The 20,158-nt window shown below is 44.3% G+C and overlaps 1 protein-coding gene across 1 annotated transcript in view; it reads left to right on the forward strand.

Annotated features, from left to right (window-relative positions):
- The window catches only part of LOXHD1 (lipoxygenase homology PLAT domains 1), a 328,148-nt gene that overhangs the window by 66,917 nt on the left and 241,073 nt on the right, over positions 1 to 20,158 (forward strand). The window contains exon 4 of the mRNA XM_040336339.1: positions 10,961 to 11,075. Within this exon, the coding sequence (XP_040192273.1) occupies positions 10,961 to 11,075 (115 nt within the window). The remainder of the gene's footprint in view (positions 1 to 10,960; positions 11,076 to 20,158) is intronic.

The raw sequence follows: 20,158 nt of genomic DNA on the forward strand, positions 1-20,158 counted from the left end.
CGCAGTCACGAAAAAAATCGCTGATCGCCGCCATTAGTAGTAAAAAATAAATAAATAATAAAACTATCCCCTATTTTGTAAACGCTATAAATTTTGTGCAAACCAATCGATAAACTCTTATTGCGATTTTTTTACCAAAAATAGGTAGAAGAATACGTATCGGCCTAAGCTGAGGGAAAAAAAATGTTTTATATATGTTTTTTTGGGATATTTATTATAGCAAAAAGTAAAAAATATTGAATTTTTTTCCGAAATTGTCGCTCTATTTTTGTTTATAGCGCAAAAAATAAAAACCGCAGAGGTGATCAAATACCACCAAAAGAAAGCTCTATTTGTGGGGAAAAAAGGACGCCAATTTTGTTTGGGAGCCACATCGCACGACCGCGCAATTGTCAAAGCGACGCAGTGCCGAATTGTAAAAACCCCTTGGGTCATTTAGCAGCATATTGGTCCGGTCCTTAAGTGGTTAAGAGTTTACAGAATATTTAAGTGTACATAAAGTAAAGTATACATTTATATATATCCATCTCAGCGCACTATGCACTCAGTGCACCATGTCTCATATAAAAGCCTTTTCCCTAGAACTTTCTTGGCAAGGAAGGTCGCCAGGTTTTTCTCAACGCTCCCTAATTACTTGGTTTAGCACTAGAATGCAGATTGTGATAAGACATATACAATTTGTATTCAGATAGGAGGGACAATTTAGATAGGAGCCTACTAATAATCCCCTTGTGGATGGACATTTTATGGTTACATAACATCACTCATAAATAAATGGTTGCGGAACGAATCCTCTGAGTTTCAATTATTTCTTATGGGGAAATTCGCTTTGATATAAAAGTGCTTTGGATTACAAGCATGTTTCCAGAACGCAGTATGATTGCAAACCAAGGTTTTACTGTATATCTAAAATGATATGCCTTAGCTGGTCTTTCTTTCTTTCTCTCTATTGTTTATAGTATATTAGTGTAATTAGTAAATTGCCTCTATAGGAATAAACAAAGTTATAAAGAATGTTCTGTACCAAGAGAATTTTGACATCAGAATGGCAAATTTTTCCACACCTCTATATAAAAAAAAAGAAATGGGTAATAATGGCCCTTTATTTTGGATATCAGTAGAAAATTGCTCCCTTTACATTGATGTAGGTGGGAGATCAAAATCCGCCATTGCTCGTAGCTTAACCACTTAAGACCCGGACCTTTAGGCAGCTAAAGGACCTGGCCAGTTTTTGCGATTCGGCACTGCATAGCTTTAACTGACAATTGCGCGGTCGTGCGACGTGGCTCCCAAACAAAATTGGCGTCCTTTGTTTCCCACAAATAGAGCTTTTATTTGGTGGTATTTGATCACCTTTGCGGTTTTTATTTATTGCGCTATAAACAAAAATAGAGCGACAATTTTGAAAAAAATGCTATATTTTTTACTTTTTGCTATAATAAATATCCCCCCCCAAAAAAAAAAAAAAAAAATATATATATATATATAAAAAATTATTGCATTTGTATTAATTATTTATTTTTTATTTCTTTTTTATTTATTTTTTTAAGTGTATTTTGTGCGTGTACTCGAGAGAGGAGCCGGACTGCAGGAGTTGGGAGTAGGCAGGCCTCCCCCAGAGGCAATCTGCCACCTTTCTCCATGCCCCGGGTGGCAATGGCGGGTGTGTGAGGGGGTCCCACACAGCCCGTCCTACCTGCTCCGCTTTGAAGCCCAACGGGGCAGAGGGACTCCCTATAAGGGAGTGAGAGGATTAGCCCACTCAACCAGCCCCGTTAGTCCTTCGCCTCTCTTTTAGAGACCGCGTGGTCAAAGTGCGTGTGTGTTAACCCAATTTCGAGTGCGTGTGTAGGTGTGGTGGTTTTTGTGGGAGGGGGGTGGGCGTACTAAGCTCAGGGTTACCTCACATAGCACACCCACCGGGAGCCGGGCTGAGACCACCAAACTCAATTCACATGTAGCCGAGACCGGGATCCGAACCCCTAGCTGCAGAGGTGAATGGCTTGTCAGCGCAGTGCCAATCGCGTTGAGCCACCAATTATTTATTTTTTACTACTAATGGCGGCGATCAACGATTTTTTTCGTGACTGCGACATTGTGGCGGACACTTCGGACAATTTTGACACATTTTTGGGACCATTGTCATTTTCACAGCAACAAATGCATTGTTTACTGTGAAAATGACAGTTTGGGAGTTAACCACAAAGGGGCGCTGAAGGGGTTAAGTGTGACCTCATATATGTTTCTAACTGTAGGGGGGCGGGGCCGTAGGTGTGACGTCATTGATTATGTTTCCCTATAAAAAAAGAACACACGATCGATGACGCCGCCACAGTGAAGAGCGGGGAAGCTGGGTTTACACACAGCTCTCCCCGTTCTTCAGCTCCGGGGACCGATCGCGGGACTCCAGCAGCGATCGGGTCTGCGAGTCCCGCGGTCACGGAGCTTTGGACCGGGTCGCGTGCATGCGCCAGCGGCGCCATTCTGCCGACGTATATCGGCGTGAAGGGGTCCTTAAGTGGTTAAGGAACCTCTAGCAGCCTCTTGAGAAACCGTGGAATCTTTGTTGAAAGGCTGGTATATACAGTAATATACAGTATGTGTATGTGTGTGTGTGTATATATATATATATATATATATATATATATATATATATACACTGCTCAAAAAAAAAATAAGGAACACTTTTGAATCAGAACTCCTGGGATATTGATCTGGTCAGTTAAATAGCAGAGGGGGAGGGGTGCATACAGAGGGGGAGGGGGTTGTTTAATCAGTTTAAGCTGCTTTGCTGTTAATTGAAGATAACAACAGGTGCACTAGATGGGCAACAATGAGAAGACCTCCAAAACAGGAATGGTTTTTCAGGTGGAGCTGTCTGCCATTTTTTTCCCCCTACTCATCTTTCCTGACTGTTTTTCACTGTTTTTGCATTTGGCTAGGGTCAGTGTCACTACTGGTAGCACAAGGCGATACTTGGACCCTATAAAGGTTGCCCAGGCAGTCCAACTCCTCCAGGATGGCACATCAATACGTGTCATTGTCAGAAGGTTTGCCGTGTCTCCCAGCACAGTCTCAAGAGCATGGAGGAGATTCCAGGAGACAGGCAGTTACTCTAGGAGAGCTGGACAGAGCCGTAGAAGGTCCTTAACCCATCAGCAGGACCGGTATCTGCTTCTTTGTGCAAGGAGGAACAGGATGAGCACTGCCAGAGCCCTACAAAATGACCTCCAGCAGGCCACTGGTGTGAATGTCTCTGACCAAACAATCAGAAAAAGACTTCATAGGGGTGGCCTGAGGGCCCGACGTCCTCTAGTGTGCTCTGTGCTCACTGCCAGGCACTATGGATCTCGATTGGCATTTTCCATTGAACACCAGAATTGGCAGGTCCGCCACTGGTGCCCCATGCTTTTCACAGATGAGAGGTTTGGTGGTGGGTCAGTGATGGTCTGGGGAGGCATATCCATGGAGGGACGCACAGACCTCTACAGGCTACACAATGGCACCCTGACTGCCATTAGGTATCGGGATGAAATCCTTGGACCCATTGTCAGACCCTACACTGGTGCAGGACAATGCTCGGCCTCATGTGGCGAGAGCATGCAGCCAGTTCCTGGAGGATGAAGGTATTGATACCATTGAATGGCCCCCACGCTCACCTGACCTAAATCCAAAAGAACACCTCTGTGACATTATGTTTCGGTCCATCCGGTGCCACCAGGTTGCATCTCAGTCTGTTCAGGAGGTCAGTGATGCTCTGGTCCAGATCTGGGAGGAAATACCCCAGGACACCATCCATCGTCTCATTAGGAGCATGCATACAAGCACTTGGGGGCCATACAAAATACTGAGGACCATTTTGAGTTGCTACAATGAAATTTCAGCAAAATGGACTAGCTTGCTGCATCATTTTTTCACTTTGATTTTCGGGGTGTCTTTGAATCCAGCCCTCTGTAGGTGGATGATTTTCATTTCCATCAAATGATGTACCATCCTTTCATTCCTAACACATTACCCCGTCCATATCAGTATAGATATCCAGCATGAGATTTTTGCCCGTTGAGATCTGATATGTTTTCAAAGTGTTTCTTTAATTTTTTTGAGCAGTATATAAATATATATATATATATATATATATATATATATATATATATATATATATATATTGTATATTGTCTCATGCTGTTGTGGACTCCTTTGCTGTGGTTGTTTGGGGTGTGACTGTATTCTATTGTTCTATTGTGGCTGTCTGCCTCAAATATTATGGGATGTGTAAGTGTGTTTGCTGTGAGGAAAGAGGGAGGGGGACTCCAGCAGCCCCCTGCTGATAAGACTGTTTACTGATGAGAAGTTTGAACACACCTGACCTGTGTGTCTATTGTCATTGGACAGACAGTTTAAACCCGCCCTGTTTCCAAAGGTGGGGGGAGGTGTCTTGAAGTGGAATATCTATGAAACATGTGCTTGAATAAAGCAGTCTGCTGTTTTTTACCCTACACTGAAGTACGCCTGGTGACTGGGGGGGCTAAAGAGTCTTGGATAGTGCTGGTTCTGGACAGAGCATTGACGGTGGACATAGTGGACATAGGTGGACATAGTCCTGTTTGAGGACAAGGGTTTGTGACTATATATATATATATATATATATATATATATATACAGTGGGGATCGAAAGTTTGGGCACCCCAGGTAAAAAATTGTAATAATGTGTATAACGAAGCCAAGGAAAGATGGAAAAATCTCCAAAAGGCATCAAATTACAGATTAGACATTCTTATAATATGTCAAAAAAAGTTAGATTTTATTTCCATCATTTACACTTTCAGAATTACAGAAAACAAAAAAATGGCGTCTGCAAAAGTTTGGGCACCCTGCATAGTTAATATCTTGTACTGCCCCCTTTGGCAAATATCACAGCTTGTAAACACTGAAATACTGAACATGTTCGCTATACCTTTTTTAGGCTAAGGCTCTGTTCACACCTACGCGTATATACGCCTGAAGTGCGACGCCGCAGCAGCCCCTAAGACGCTGGAGGGATGATTTTACATTGCCCTCTATGGAGATGGTTCACATCTCCACGCCGAACGCCGTACGCCTGCTGCCTGAAAACAAGTCCCGGACCTTTTTTTCAAGCGGCTTTCGGCGTTCGGCATAGGAGATGTGGACCTGGGGGTAAGCTGCATTCACAATCGCAGCGTTTTGTCGCCGCAAATCGCGGTACAAAACGCTGCAATTTGTCGCCGCAATTCGCGGGACAAAACGCCGCGATTAGGTACGCCAAGGTGTGAATGCAGCCTAAGGGTTGAAGCTATGTTATACCTCCTCCCTTAGTAGCTCAATGCATTCCTATATGTGAGTGATATGATGTAGTGAACCCCCAAACTATTTTTCTCTGATTAGAGTGACGCCTGGGGTCCAGTACTGAAAATCACTTCACATAGAGAAGTGCATTGAAATCTTTTCCTTAACGCAGTTGTGCTTCACTCACGTTCACCGTAACCTTTTAAGGCTAGGGGTTGAAGGTATGTTATAATACCTTCTCCCTTAGTAGCTCAACGCATTGAGTGAGTGAAAAACTTGCAAAGCGCAACACATGCGAACTGAATCGCCTCTGGGCGCTGTTTCCATTCCATGGGTAAGGAAACCCCCTGACCTCAGAAGAAATGGGTTTTAATCTTTCTCCTGAAGGTCAAGTGGTCCGATTCCAGTCAGATGGTAGTTGGTAGCGCATTCCACAGCCAAGGTCCTTGGACTGCAAATCTTCGATCTCCTTTGGACTTGTATCTGGCTTTGGGTATTTGGAGGAGGTTTTGATTTGTGGATCGCAGAATGCGATTTGGGTTATGGGCTTTTATTTTTTCGCATAGATATTGGGGGGCAATTCCGTGAATACACTTATGCGTTAGGCAGAGTGCCTTGAAAGTGATTCTGTCCTTTACTGGCAACCAATGAAGGGATCTCAGCGAAGGTGAGATTGATTGCCATGTTTTTTTGCCAGTCACTAATCGAGCGGCCGTGTTTTGAATGACTTGCAGACGAGTGATTTGGTATTTAGGGGGTCCTAGATAGAGGGTATTTGCGTAGTCTAGTCTGGAATTGATGATTGTTCCCACCACGACTGCAATGTCCTCTTTCGGGATAAAGGGGGTGAGTCTGCGTAGTAGGCGCAGCAGATGATGGGATCCGCTGACTACTGACCCTATTTGTGCATCCATTGTCTTGTAGGAGTCGAAAATGACTCCGAGACTTTTGACTTTGGTGCTAGGGGTGATAGTTTTACCCAGAATGGGCGGGGGAGTCCAAGTTGGCGTGGGGTGACTTTTTCGGTTTGCGTGAAACAGGAGCAGTTCTGTTTTTGAACCATTGAGTTTAAGATAACTGGATGTCATCCAGCTATCTATTAGAGAGAGGGATTTCTCTAGTCCAAGAGAATGATCCTTTTTGTTGCAGATGCGAAAATACAGTTGAGTGTCATCTGCATAGGAGTGGTAAAGTAGCTTCTGGTTCCTGATGATTTCAAAGAGGGGGCGGAGATAGATATTGAACAATACAAGTGACAAGGGAGATCCCTGAGGGACTCCGCATGATACCGTACGTTTTTCAGAAGTGAAAGGTCCCAGTTTCACTGTTTGTGATCGGTTTTTCAAGAAGGAGGAGAACCAGGGTAAATCACCTTCCGCGACTTTGGCCACTTCAGCTAGCCTAGCTAGCAGTAGTCCGTGGTCTACAGTGTCAAAAGCCGTGCTTAGGTCCAGCAGGATCAGGAGACAAGATTCTCCTTCATCTGCGGCCTCTAGAACATCATTCCATATTTTGAGCAGCGCCGTTTCTGTTACGTGCCCCGGAAGGGAAACCTGATTGAAACGTGTCGAGTAATTTGTCTAAATGCAGTTGCAGCTGTTGTACAACTTCTTTCTCCATTACCTTGGAGAAAACATTTAGACTTGTTATGGGCCTCCGGTTGTTTGGGTCTTTGGGGTCAGGGGTGTTTTTTTTAAGATTGGTTTTATTGTACCTTGTTTCAGCAGGGTGGGCACCATGCCCTCCTTGAATGATTGCATTCCTATATGTGAGAGAGATGATGTAGTGAACCCCCAAACTCTTTTTCTCTGATTAGAGTGAGGCCTGGGGTCCAGTACTGAAAATCATTTTGCATAAAGAAGTGCATTGAAATCTTTCTCTAACCGCAGTTGTGGTTCACTCTCGTTCACCGTAGTTTGTGACATTCGTGCTCCTCCCCTCAAGATCTCTAAGTCCTCTTCTTTAATTTCAAGCCCATCTGAATAGATTCATATGGGGGAAAGACCTCCTAGGTTCTCCAGGGAGGTGCTGTATCGATCTTTTAGATCGGGTGGCCTGGGAGTTCCTCAGATATAGCTTTACTATCTTGCCAGTAGGCTCTCCTAGCAAGCACAGTGGAATATTCGGGACTCTGGGGTCCCATGAGTCAAATTTAAACAGGACTCTATTGCTCCTTATTACCTACCTGACCTAATGTGGTTTTCCAGATCGCTAGCCTCAGACTTGGTTGGGAAGAACCTGGTGGTTGCACATGGGCTCAAACTATGGGATCTTTATAAATCTAAGCTGGCTCTCATGTCTAAATCCCCCCCTGGGGCTTCTTTCCTAGGGGACCCTAGGCTCCCGGAGGCCTTTACAAACCCTTGCTCCTTCGAGTGGTGGAAGAGTGGTGGTCTGACATCTCTGGCCGGTTTTCAGCAGGGGGACAGGTTTGTCTCTTTCGCCTACCTGCAGGCTCAGAAGGATATTCCAGCTAGGGAATTCTACAGATACCTACAGATCCGCCACTTTTATCAGACACACTATACAAGCACCCCTTCAGATTCCAACACCTCCTTTTAATCCCTGTGCCACACTTCTCCCAGACAGAAAGGTTTGATCTCTGCACTTTAAAAATCAATAGAAGGGGTTAGAGACAGTCCCAAACTGAAACATATGATTCAATGGGAACGACAACTGAGCTTGGAATATGACGAAAAAGACTGGGAAGCAAACTGGCAAAATTTGCGAAAAAGGAATAATTTCTCTCACTATCAGAGAAACTGCGATCAAGCTATTTACTCGCTGGTATTACACTCCCCAGAGGTTAGGCAGGATATTCCCACTGTCCTCCTCAAATTGCTTCTGGGGCTGTGCCCTTCCAGGCTCTTTTCTGCACTTGTTCTGGGATTGTGAAAGGTTGCAACCTACGTGAAAGAAGACCCTGGCACTGATGGACCAATTGGTGGGAAGGTGCATGGCTCTGACACACTCACTGTTTACTACTCGAAGGACACCTCTAAACCTTTGGCAGTCTAACATTCTCCTGTTTGCCCAAGTTCTGACTAGGGTAGACCAAGGAATGTTATCAGAGAAAATATTTCACACACTACGGGATTCCATTCCTATCTTTGATGTCAAGTGGAACCCTTGGCTCACGCACCGTTTGCAAGAGTAACCTGAGTTTCCGTTCTAGTTTCTTTTCCTTTTTCCTTTTTTTTGTGTGTCTTGGTTTCACTGTTGTTGGTTTTGATTTTAGTCTTGCTGTCTACATTTACACATCTTATGCCGCGTACACACCATCACTTTATGTGATGAAAAAAAATGACGTTTTTAAAAACGTCACTTTAATTGACTGTGTGTGGGGGAAAACGTCGTTTTATGTCTTGTAAAAAACGACCAAAAAAAATTGAAGCATGCTTCAATTTTATGTGTTGTTTTTCAAAAGTGCACTTTTTACTTCACAGAAATTGACCGTGTGTAGCAAAAAACGTCGTTTTCTAAGACGTTTTTTCATCCACGCATGCCCAGAAGCTACTTATGAAGCAAGCTTCAATGGTAAAACGTGGTGGAACGTAACCTCACTTTGCAAGAACATTGTGAGAAAACGATGGTGTGTAGGCAACTTCGTCTTTGAAAATTGAAGTTTCAAAAACGTCATTTTTTACTTCACAGAAAGTGTAGTTTTTTTCCATCACATAAAGTGATGGTGTGTATGCGGCATTACGGTTGACCAATTGTTTTTGACAAGATGTTTGCATTATGCCCCTTTGAATTTTTTATTTCCTGCTGGTTTATAGCATAAGATTGTATCACAACTGTTTGTCACAAACTGGCCTTGACATTTTGTACTGCAATTAAAATTTTTTTTTTAAGCTCTGTACCTACCTCTGTTCCAAAGATATGACATCTGTGAGCTCCTATGTTGACAGCAACATCTTCCAGTGTTCTTGTCTTTGGCTATCTTAACTTGGCCAGGTTGGGATGTTGTAACTCCTGCACATACATATATACATATTGGAGTTGATTACTCCTGGAACCAAGGCAAACACAGCGTAGTATAAAACCTCAACAAATTTGCTAGCAGACAGATCAGAAGTATTTATTGCAGAAAATCCATGGTACAGTAGGTCTCTATTGCAATAAAAAAGCTTTTGATATTGGTTGCCAAAGACCTTGATCATGTAAAACCATGGATGTCTCAAAATTGTGTTTTACATGGTCAAGGTCTTTGGCAACCAATATCATTGTGTTGCTGATGCATTATTTACAAGCCGCTATTTATTTTTCTGATTGTACTCTTTTAACCTTTTCTTTATACTATTTTTGCTCAACTGTCCATACTGTCTGCTGTGCCCACAATAGTCCCCTACATTCTAGAGCGTATTCTTTTTTCTATATAAGTCTGGGATGATGGCACTCTCACCACTCTTTACTATATATCCATTTTTAATTTCAAGTAGTGGAGATTGATCACACAAATTTGACGCAATGTACAATCATTAGCCAGGGGTGGAGTCTAGGAACATTAACATACCTCCCAACTTTTTGACATGGGAATGAGGGACACATAGGTGTGCGCAGCCTATTGCATTAGGGTGTGCACCCCAAAGCGCAAACATATTTGCATGTGTGTGCATGTGTATATACAGTATACTGATGGTATCAGTAGAGCGGTGGACGGTGTCAGTAGGGCAGAGATTGGTGTCAGTAGGGCAGTGGACAGTGTCAGTAGTTTTTATTTTTATTATATTTTTTTATTTTAGGAGCCCCATTAGGGAGCTTTTGGTGGAATATCAGGGGTCTGTTTCTGTGTTTTACTGCACATTTAATGCAGTATATTTCTGTGCATTACTGCATGTTTAATGCAGTATATTCCAGTGCGTTACTGCACGTTTAATGCAGCATATTTCTGTGCATTAGTGCACATTTAACGCAGTGTAATTCTGTGCATTAGTCCACGTTTAACGTAGTATATTTCTGTGCATTACTGCATGTTTAATGCAGCATATTCCTGTGCATTAGTGCACGTTTAACCTTGTATATTTCAGTGTGTTATATGCCATTTAATGCTGTATCTTTCTGTGCATTAGTGCACGTTTAACATATAATAATAATAATATTTCGGTGCAATCTGCACCACACAGGGTGATTAGGGTGTGCCTAGACACATCTGGCACACCCTGTGCGCATGCCTATGGAGGGACACCTATTAGCAAAAGTATGCAGGCATAAGACACACCTCTTGCCACACCCCCTTAAAGGAGAATTGTACAAAAGATTGGTTAAACCCACAAGTGCTTTTTTTTTTACCACTACTATTCCTTTATATTGGCTTTTGGAATTTACAAATGCAGCCATTTAGAAATCAGATGAAAGGTTTAGCACTGGGGAACACTTCTTGATAGATAACAAGTGCATTTTATATACAACTATATAGATCAGACCAAAATGAGGGACAAATGAGGGACAAAGGATCATTGTTCCAAATCAGGTACAGTCCCTCAAAATCATGGACAGTTAGGAGCTATGCAGTAAGCACTACCCAACTTTGACCTGCATCTTCACCAATATGACCGACTCCTAGGATCATAGGATCGTCTGAGTTTAATGAATAGGATGTTTGGTATTAATCATTACAACTCAATGGGTGCTATTTTCTTTTTCCTCTCAATAGTTTACGAAGTGGTCACCATAACTGGAGATGTACGAGGAGCCGGCACTGATGCCAATGTCTTTGTCACCCTCTTTGGGGAGTTTGGGATTACACCCAAGATCCATCTCACCAGCAAGTAAGTACAATGGATCACACAATGTATGTTTCGGGATCTGTGGTTGTTTCATACAGTGTCACCAATGTGTGAATAAATACCGTGAGGGCATTTGAAATGTTATAAAACCATCATTGTAACATCACATTCTGTATTCATTCTGTGACTTATTTCAGTGTTTTTTGAGATATACATTACATGCCGGGCAGGTTTACCAAACTTGTGCACATAATAAGCAGAAATACAGCCATCTCATTTAAGTTTTTTTTTACAGACTGGCCCAATATTGTACGTTTCTTTTCAGTCAGGAAAAGTAAAATGAAACGCTAAATTATATTACCCACCGGGCATATCTAACTCCACTTAGGGTGTCACGGTATAAACGTGATCAAACCGCCAACTGTGCCACGTGGGACCAGACGTCAGGAACGTTTTACCACCTGATCTGGAGTTGCCCCAAGGTTCAGGGCTTCTGGACGCAAATCGTACAATTCCTTCATGACACCATGGGCTCTCCCATCACCCTATACCCTAAGCCATGCCTACGCGGTATATACCCAGAGCCAGATATCAACAAATTTACCAAAATATTTCTTAATGAAACATTGTTCTCTGCTAGGAAAACCATAGGAAAGCAATGGATGAGGCCTTCACCACCTGAATTGGGAATGTGGTTGACGGAGGTGAACAATAGTTTGAAATACAAAAAACCTATCTACCCGCACAGGGGATGCCCTTCCAAATATGGTAAAGTCTGCAGGCTCCGGAGACTCTGAGCCACGGATGGACTGGCCATTGGGACTACAGGGAGTTTCCCGGTGGGCCGATGGCTCAGTGGGCCACTTCAGTGACAGTGGACTGCCGCCCCCTCCACTCCTCTGTCTCTCCCTTCCCGCAGCGCTTACCTCCTCTCCCTCCCCGCAGCGCTCAACTGGGGGGAACAGAGAAGCAGGGGGAGGACCAGAGGAGCAGTGGGGACGACAGAGGAGCATGGGGGAGGGGACAGACAGCTGACTCAACAGCTATGGCCTGGGAGTTTCTCACTTCAGCCTAATCTTGTCCCATAAGGGGGGGCACCAAACTGATTCTTTGCCCAGGGTGAAATAATGTCTAGCTTCCCCACTGGTACTGCCTATAAGAGTACCAGGACCAGCCGTTCTACTCTATTGAAGTAGAATGGCTAGTGGCTAGTGAAGGGGTAGAGGGGGCTTGGGTGGCCGGGGGAGGTGCAGGAGTTGTCTGGCCTTCATGGGAGAGACCTGTCAAAGTGGGCCAGTCTGGATGAAGTCCAGGGCCAAATTTTTGTCCCAGTCCAGCCCTGCTCTGGGCTAATATCTCCTTCCCTGCACGTCCATGAATAAATCGCAGTCTTGCCCCTATTGCCACTAGATGTGGACCATGATTTTTGAGGTTAAGTGTATATACATTGGCCCAGATTCAAGAAGCACTTGCGCCCGCGCAACCATAGGTTACGCAGCGCAAGTGCTTACTTGCTCCGGTGTAACGAGTGCTCCTGATTCAGGAACCTCGTTACACCGACTGCAGGCTAAAATCTGCGCGGCATAAGGCTCTTATGCCTCGCAGATTTTAGGCTGCATTCTTGCGGGGGCCGCTAGGGGGCGCTCCCATTGTGTATCGGCGTGTAGTATGCAAATTGCATACTACCACTGATTCACAAGCTTGCGCGGGCCCCGCGCAAGCCAGGTACGGAGTTTCCGTACGGCTACTTTTAGCGCAAGTATAGCCGGCCTTCCCGCGCCGTGAAATTAGAATTTCACGGCGTTTGCGTAAGTGAAACGTGAATGGCGCTGGACGCCATTCACGTTCACTTAGAAGCAAATGACGTCCTTGCGACGTCATTTGCCGCAATGCACGTCGGGAAAGTTTCCCGATGGAGCATGCGCTGTACGCTCCGCGCGGGAGCGCGCCTAATTTAAATGATTCCCCCCCCCGGGATCATTTAACTTGCGCGCGCTTATGCCGGGCAAATTTGCCGGCGCGCCCTCGCAATTCACGGAGCTACTGCTCCGTGAATCGAGGGCAGCGCAAAATATTTGCGGGGGCGCAGGGCAAAATCGTTGCCCTGCTCCCCCGCAAATATTGCGCAATTCTACTTGAATCTGGGCCCATGTACCAAGGGTAGCATGTTTCTAGTACTTATTTTACCCATCATTAACTACTTATTTTTTGTACCCAACTGTACCCCTTTTTGTACACGGTATGTCTTTATTCTGTTTTATACTGTTCACATTGTCACCTTTGTCAGACTTTCTCTCTGATGTTCCACCTTTTGTATACTTTGGTCCGGATTCACAGAGAACGGGCGCACATTACGCCGCCGTAGCGCATCTCAATGTACGCTACGCCGACGCAGCGCAGAGAGGCAAGCATTGAATTCACAAAGCCAATGCTGCCTAAACTGCGCTGGGTTTCGAAGGCGTAAGTCGGCGTAGGTGGAGGTGGGCGTGAGCCATGCAAACCCATGCAAATGAGGCGTGACCCCATGCAAATGATGGTTTGAGAGCCAGACAAGTACGTTAAACGAACTGCGCATGCGTTGTGTCGTGGGCGCATCCCCGTGCGCATGCTCATAACCACGTCGGAAAAAATCTACCTAAGATACGCCGGATCACTGCCTACGCCATGAACGTAATCTACGCCCATCCAGACACACGTCCAACGTAAACTACATAAAAACCGCCGGCCTCTGTTCCCTGATGCAGACCTTTACATGTCTGCTGCTGAGTTACACTTCCTTTATGGGGCTTAACTTTACGCCGGACGTACAACTTATGCGTACCCATCGTAGCCTGCGTCGGGCGGGCGCAGGTTCGTGAATCGCCGTATTTTCCTCATTTGCATATTTGAATGGCTCATCAATGGCAGCGCCACCATGCGGCCAGCGTAAATGTGCGCCCACCCTACACCCAAATGGACCGAAAACATGCTACTCTGTCCCAAAGAAGCACATAGGCTAGGATGACGCTCAAGGTTGTTCTTTTTCAAGTGTTTTCTGAGCATTTGTTAATGCACATTAATACATGCACATTTTGGATGTTTTCAGGCTTGAGGGTTTTTGTTCTATCCAATGGAAAGCTAGTTACTAGGAGAAATTGTTAAAAAAAAAAGTGCTCCAATAGAGGATATAGACATGTGACTCATGCCCAAAAGAAGCATATACAGGGTGGGCCATTTATATGGATCCACCTGGGTGGGCCATTTATATGGATACACCTTAATAAAATGGGAATGGTTGGTGATATTAACTTCCTGTTTGTGGCACATTAGTATATGTAAAGGGGGAAACTTTTCAAGATGGGTGGTGACCATGGTGGCCATTTTGAAGTCGGCCATTTCGAATCCAACTTTTGTTTTTGGTGTATCCATATAAATGACCCACCCTGTACTGTAGGCTAATATCAAACTTGAGCTCGATCTTCTTCAAGTATTTTATGAGCATTTTTTTTATTTACCTTTGTATGAGTATCTTCTGGGCTCTTCAGGCTTGAGTTTTTTTTGTTTTGGCCAATGAAAAGCTAGTTCCTAGGAGAAGAAGAGACAAGAAATAGCCCCAAAAAATGTTTTCAGACATTTTTCAGGCACTCCCATATAAACATTTAAGAAAACCCAAAGGGTTGGCGCTGCGCTAAAAATTTGTTATGATAAAAAATTGTGATAAGTGATGTTATGAACAAACAAAAAAGTATATAGCAGCTAGCACTAAAATGTGTACAACAAATTAACAAGCATAAATGTAAAAAGCAGTGCAGCGCTAATATAAGTGATAAATGCTTATATGCAATTAAGTAATAGCAGTGAAACCAAAAGAAAAAAATTGTTCTTTGAGAAGAGACCAAATAAGTAAAATAAATAAAATAAATATGTGATGGAAAAGACAGCAAAGTCCGTTTGGAAACCCAATTATAAAAAATGTGTCTCAATCAAGTGAAAAAGAGTCCTTAATTAGCAAAATGTGATGAGATCTTGATTGCTGTGAAAAAGGTGTTCACCCATGCAGTTTGTGAAAGGAAGATTGGCCGCTTACCAGAGGTAAAGACTGTTTTCCACCAGTCTTATGAAGCCTATGGGAAGTCTGGTCTCCCAATACCTTTTAGTTATGTTGCCAAAAAACTGTATATAAATGGACAAGGGAAAGAGAGAGCGCTTCAGCTGTAGTGTTCCGATGCTCCTCGCTACTCAATCTGCAACCACGGCCAGCGTTCAGGACGGAACGCAATGACGTCACGGCACCCAACAATTGTTTCGTCGCAAGGGGACTTCTACGGGGGATTAGCCGGACTCCCATATAAACCAAATACATGCTACTCTGTCCCAAAGAAGCACACAGACTAGGTTGACGCTTGAGCTTGATCTTCCACAAGTATTTTTTGAGCATTTTTTAATGCACATTCATACATGCACATTTTGGATGTTTTGAGGCTTGAGGGTTTTTGTTCTAGCCAATGGAAAGCTAGTTACTAGGAGGAGGAGAGGCAAGAAATTGTTCAAAAAACATGCATTTTCAGGTGCTCCAACAGGGGATATAGAAATGTGACTCTGCCCCAAAGAAGCATATAGGCTAGAACTTGAGGTTGATCTAATTCAAGTATTTTATGAACATTTTTTTTATGTACCTTTGTATGAGCATCTTTTGGGCTCTTCAGGTTCGAGGGTTTTTTGTTTTAGCCAATGAAAAGCTAGGGGCAGATTCACATAGAAATACATCGGCGCAGCGTATCAGAGATATGCTACGCCGCTGTAACTTACTTTTGGCTGGTTCGAATCCTGGAAGAATTTGTGCCGTAAGTTACGGCGGCGGCGGAATTCAAATCGGCGATTAGGGGGCGTGTTTCATTTAAATGAAGCGTGTCCCCGCGCCGAATGAACTGCGCATGCTCCGTTTCTAAAATTTCCCGCCTCGTATTGCGCGAAATGATGTTGCAAGGACGTCATTTTTTAAACTTAGACGTGACTTGCGTCCATCCCGATTCACGGACGAGTTACGCAAAAAAAGAAATTTGCATACCCGACGCGGAAAACGACGTGAACGCCACCCAGCGGACGCCGAAGTATTGCATCTTAGATCCGAAAAGCGTACGAGGACGTATACCTGTCGGATCTAACCCAGATGCAGTCGTATCTTGATTTGAGGATTCAAACTAAAGATACGACGCGGGTAATTTGAAATTACGTGGCGTATCAAGTGATACGCCGGCGTAATTTCTTTGAGGATCTGCCCCCTAGTTCCTAGGAGAAGGAGAGACAAGAAATAGCCCCAAATTTTTTTTTTCAGGCACTCCCATATGGACCGAAAACAGGCTACTCTGTCCCAAAGAAGCACATAGGCTAGGTTCATATTTGAGCTTGATCTTCCTCAAGTGTTTTTTGAGCATTTTTTATTCACTTTTGTATACACATCTTTTGAGTGTTTTCAGGCTTGAGGGTTTTTGTTTTTGTCAATGGAAAGCTAGTTTATTAGAGAAAGGATGGACACATCTGGGGCTGGAGCCCATAGCAGTGAAGTAAAGAAAGTCATATGATTGGGCGGGCAAACGCATGTAAATAATTTACATGTGTGTGTGTATATACGGTGTGTATATATATATATATATATATATATATATATATACACACACACATATATATATATATATATATACAGCACAAGGATTACTCCGCCTGTCCGTGTCCGAAAATAATCAAATTGTCCCAGGGGTTTAATCCTTGTGCTCCGCTTCCCGACAATTACATTGCCCGGCAGATCGGTATAGAAGTGGACGTCGGGACAATGATTAAATTGTCGGAACTGCTGAGTATAATTAAGATATGTGCCTGATAGCATTAACTAGTCATTAACTAGTCATGTTCCTCCCCCGGCCACCAGATGAGCAGATGGAGTCCAAAGCCAACCCTAGGTAAGAGACTAGGGGCTATGGGCCCCAGATTCGGGGCTATAGCCCCAATAGCCACCCCCTAGTGACACCACTGCCACCAGCCGCTACTGCAAAGGGTGGTACCTTAAAGAGGCCTGATGACCGACTCCCGACCGCTGTTTTCTGGCTGGGGGAACACAATAGAAAAGAAGGGGAGATCTCTGTACTAACATCACAGCGGCTCCTCCTGAGCTGTCAGTTTCTTTTTCGTTCAGCCCCGCTGTGTGTAACAAAAGAAAACCTAGTAGTGTGTACGAGGCTTTGTATATTGAAGATGCCGTTTGAAGCACTTTTATGGAAATGCACTTCAGATGGCTCAGGTGTGAATAGTTTCTAGTTATAAATGATATGTCGTGATTCCTCCTGCTTTCCCCTGCTTATATATGCAGTAAATATTACATTATTATTGTATCAAGAGTGCTTGAGCTGAAATGAGGGTATGTCACATTGTTATATTTTTAAAATGTGTAGAAGATTTATGAATTCTGACATATTTTGTGTTATTTGTTACATTGTTGTTGTTGTTGTATAAAATGTTTTATCCTTGTTACAGCACAGAAAAGAGGTAACAGCCCAGTTCTATGTGTTAGGAGCACTGAAGAGACTTTCCCTGTGTACACAGTGATGTGGTAATGAAAATACATGAGATTTCAATGGTCTTTTTATCTTTTTTTTTGCCATACGCCCTAAAATGTCTCCTCTCAGAACGGCAGCAATTGGAGGGCTTGCTTGGATAAACATAGACAATGGGTGCTTTTCGCTTATCGCCTCGCGTGAGAAATCTCCATTAATTCCGCCGCTTCGATTAGTCGGTCCGGGGATTAAGGGGCCTTGGCGGTTCTGCGCGCCTGATAAGCTCCACTCCTTCCAAATGCTTTTATATTACCAGATTTTAATATGTTTGCGCCCCCCCCCCCTCTGTTATCCACTTGGCCGCGAAAGTGCGACTCTAGAGCTGCTTCATGCATTAAATGTGAAAATATGAGAGAGTATTTGAGAAGTCTCTGCGCTCGATTGAAGGCATCATTGTGAAATAAGAGACTAAAATGAGCAAAAAGTGTTTGGTGGATGCTGGAGAGTGGGGGGCCAATCACACCTGTGCCTTAGGGGTGATGTGCGCTGAACCTCAAAGCACCTTCTCTATGTGCAGTGTCAATAATGGTGAATGTCACCCAAACACATTGTACAGTAGAGCCCAACGCACCGCACTGCACCACAACGCACTTTACAAAAAGGGTCGTGTACATTTGTTTTGTCCTTTGCGGTCCATTGGCAGGGCTGTCTTAGCATCTTAGCACAACAACGCATGTTAATGCGCATTACCATAGCAATGCCCCTGCTGTACACGATATTACCAAAAGTACGAAATGTAAGAAATGTCCCCTATTTTTTTTCCCCTAATGCCTCGTACACTCGATCCGGGGACAAATTTTGGCCGGGAAAACTGCCCGTGTGTATGCTCCATGGCTGTATTCCCGACAGGAAAACTGCCGGGAATCCTGGCAGGAAAAATGAGAGCACATCTTTTATTTTCCTGCCGTTGACTTGTCGTTATGGTTCCCCTATCCAGATGGTTCCTCTAAGGACTGCGCAGGCGCAATCCTTGCCGACGGAAATCTCCGAACCTCGGCCGGCATCCAGGCTCATTCCTTAACATCCCCGTGGATTGGAGGATGTTAAAAAAAGAGCCTGGAGGCCGAGCGAAGCAAAGACTTAAGGCCGACTGGCCACTTTCCTCAAATTTCACGTCACCCTGGATCCCGGCCGAGGTTCGGAGATTTCTGTCGGCAAGGATTGCGCCTGCGCAGTTCTTACAGGAACCATCTGGATAGCTGGAACCATATTGGCAGATCACAGGGATTCCCGGGGGTATTTTTCTCTGCAGTTTCCCTATGTTAAAAGCCTACAGTGGAGCTTACACACGGCCGGGATTCCCGGCCAAAGCTCTCATGGCAGTTTTCCTGCCAGGAAAACTGACCGTGTGTTAGGGGGGGGGAAAAGCTGCCGAGCAGGTTCTCGGCTTTCCCTTTGGTTTCCCCGGCGGTAAAAAGTCAGCCGGGAAAACCGATCGTAAGAGGCTAATCCTTGTATCATCAGCTCCATCTATTGGCCAAAATGCAGTATGTTTTTTTTTTTTTTTTTTAAATAGTACAGTGAGGAAACTACAGGTATGTGCAAGTTGGCCACTAGATGGCACTGACGATACCGGCATTAATCTCCTTGAAAAATATGGAACATTTTATTCAACTTGCACAAATGTGTGATAAATAGACTCCTCGTTGAGGGAATCCGGCATCCACCAAAAGCTGGAATATTGTGTGAATCACCCTTCATACACACTGGGGTAGATTCAGGTAGCAATTACGCCTGCGTATCCATAGATACGCAGCGTAATTGCTTAGTTGCGCCGGCGTATCTACTTTCTGTATTCAGAAAGCTCGATACGCCGACTTTAGCCTAAGATACGACTGGCATGTCTCTTATGCCATCGTATCTTAGGGTGCATTCTGACGCTGACCACTAGGTGGCGTTCCCGTAGTTGTCAGCGTAGAGTATGCAAATTGCATACTTACGCTGATTCACAAACGTACGCGCGCCTGACGGTAGTTTTTTATGTCGTTTGCATACGTCGTTTTCACCGTAAGGCTGCTCCTGCTATTAGGAGGCGCAGCCAATGGTAAGTATGGACGTCGTTCCCGCGTCGCGATTTTCAAATTTTGCGTCGTTTGCGTAACTCGTTCGTGAATGGCGCTGGACGCCATTTACGTTCACGTCGAAGCCAATGACGTCCTTGCGACGTCATTTCCCGCAATGCACGTCGGGAAATGCGCAGTACGTTTGGCGCGGGAACGCGCCTAATTTAAATCATCCACGCCCCCTACGGGATCATTTAAAATACGCGGGCTTACGCTGGCCCCTTTTACGATACGCCGCCACAAATGACGGAGCAAATGCTTCGTGAATGCAGCGTAGCTCCAGTAATTTACAGAGGCGTAGCTTAAAAACGATACGCTGCGCCGCTGTATCAGTGCGCGCCCCTACCTGAATCTGGGCCACTGCCTGTAGTCTTTTATTTTACTGTGGATATTTTCTTTGGGCTCACAGGGCCGATCCATTGAGCTGCAAGAAAACTTACAATACGCTAAAGTGGCTTCTCAAGTTGTATTATAA

Source organism: Rana temporaria, chromosome 1, assembly GCF_905171775.1.
Source record: "Rana temporaria chromosome 1, aRanTem1.1, whole genome shotgun sequence".
Taxonomy (NCBI): domain Eukaryota; kingdom Metazoa; phylum Chordata; class Amphibia; order Anura; family Ranidae; genus Rana; species Rana temporaria.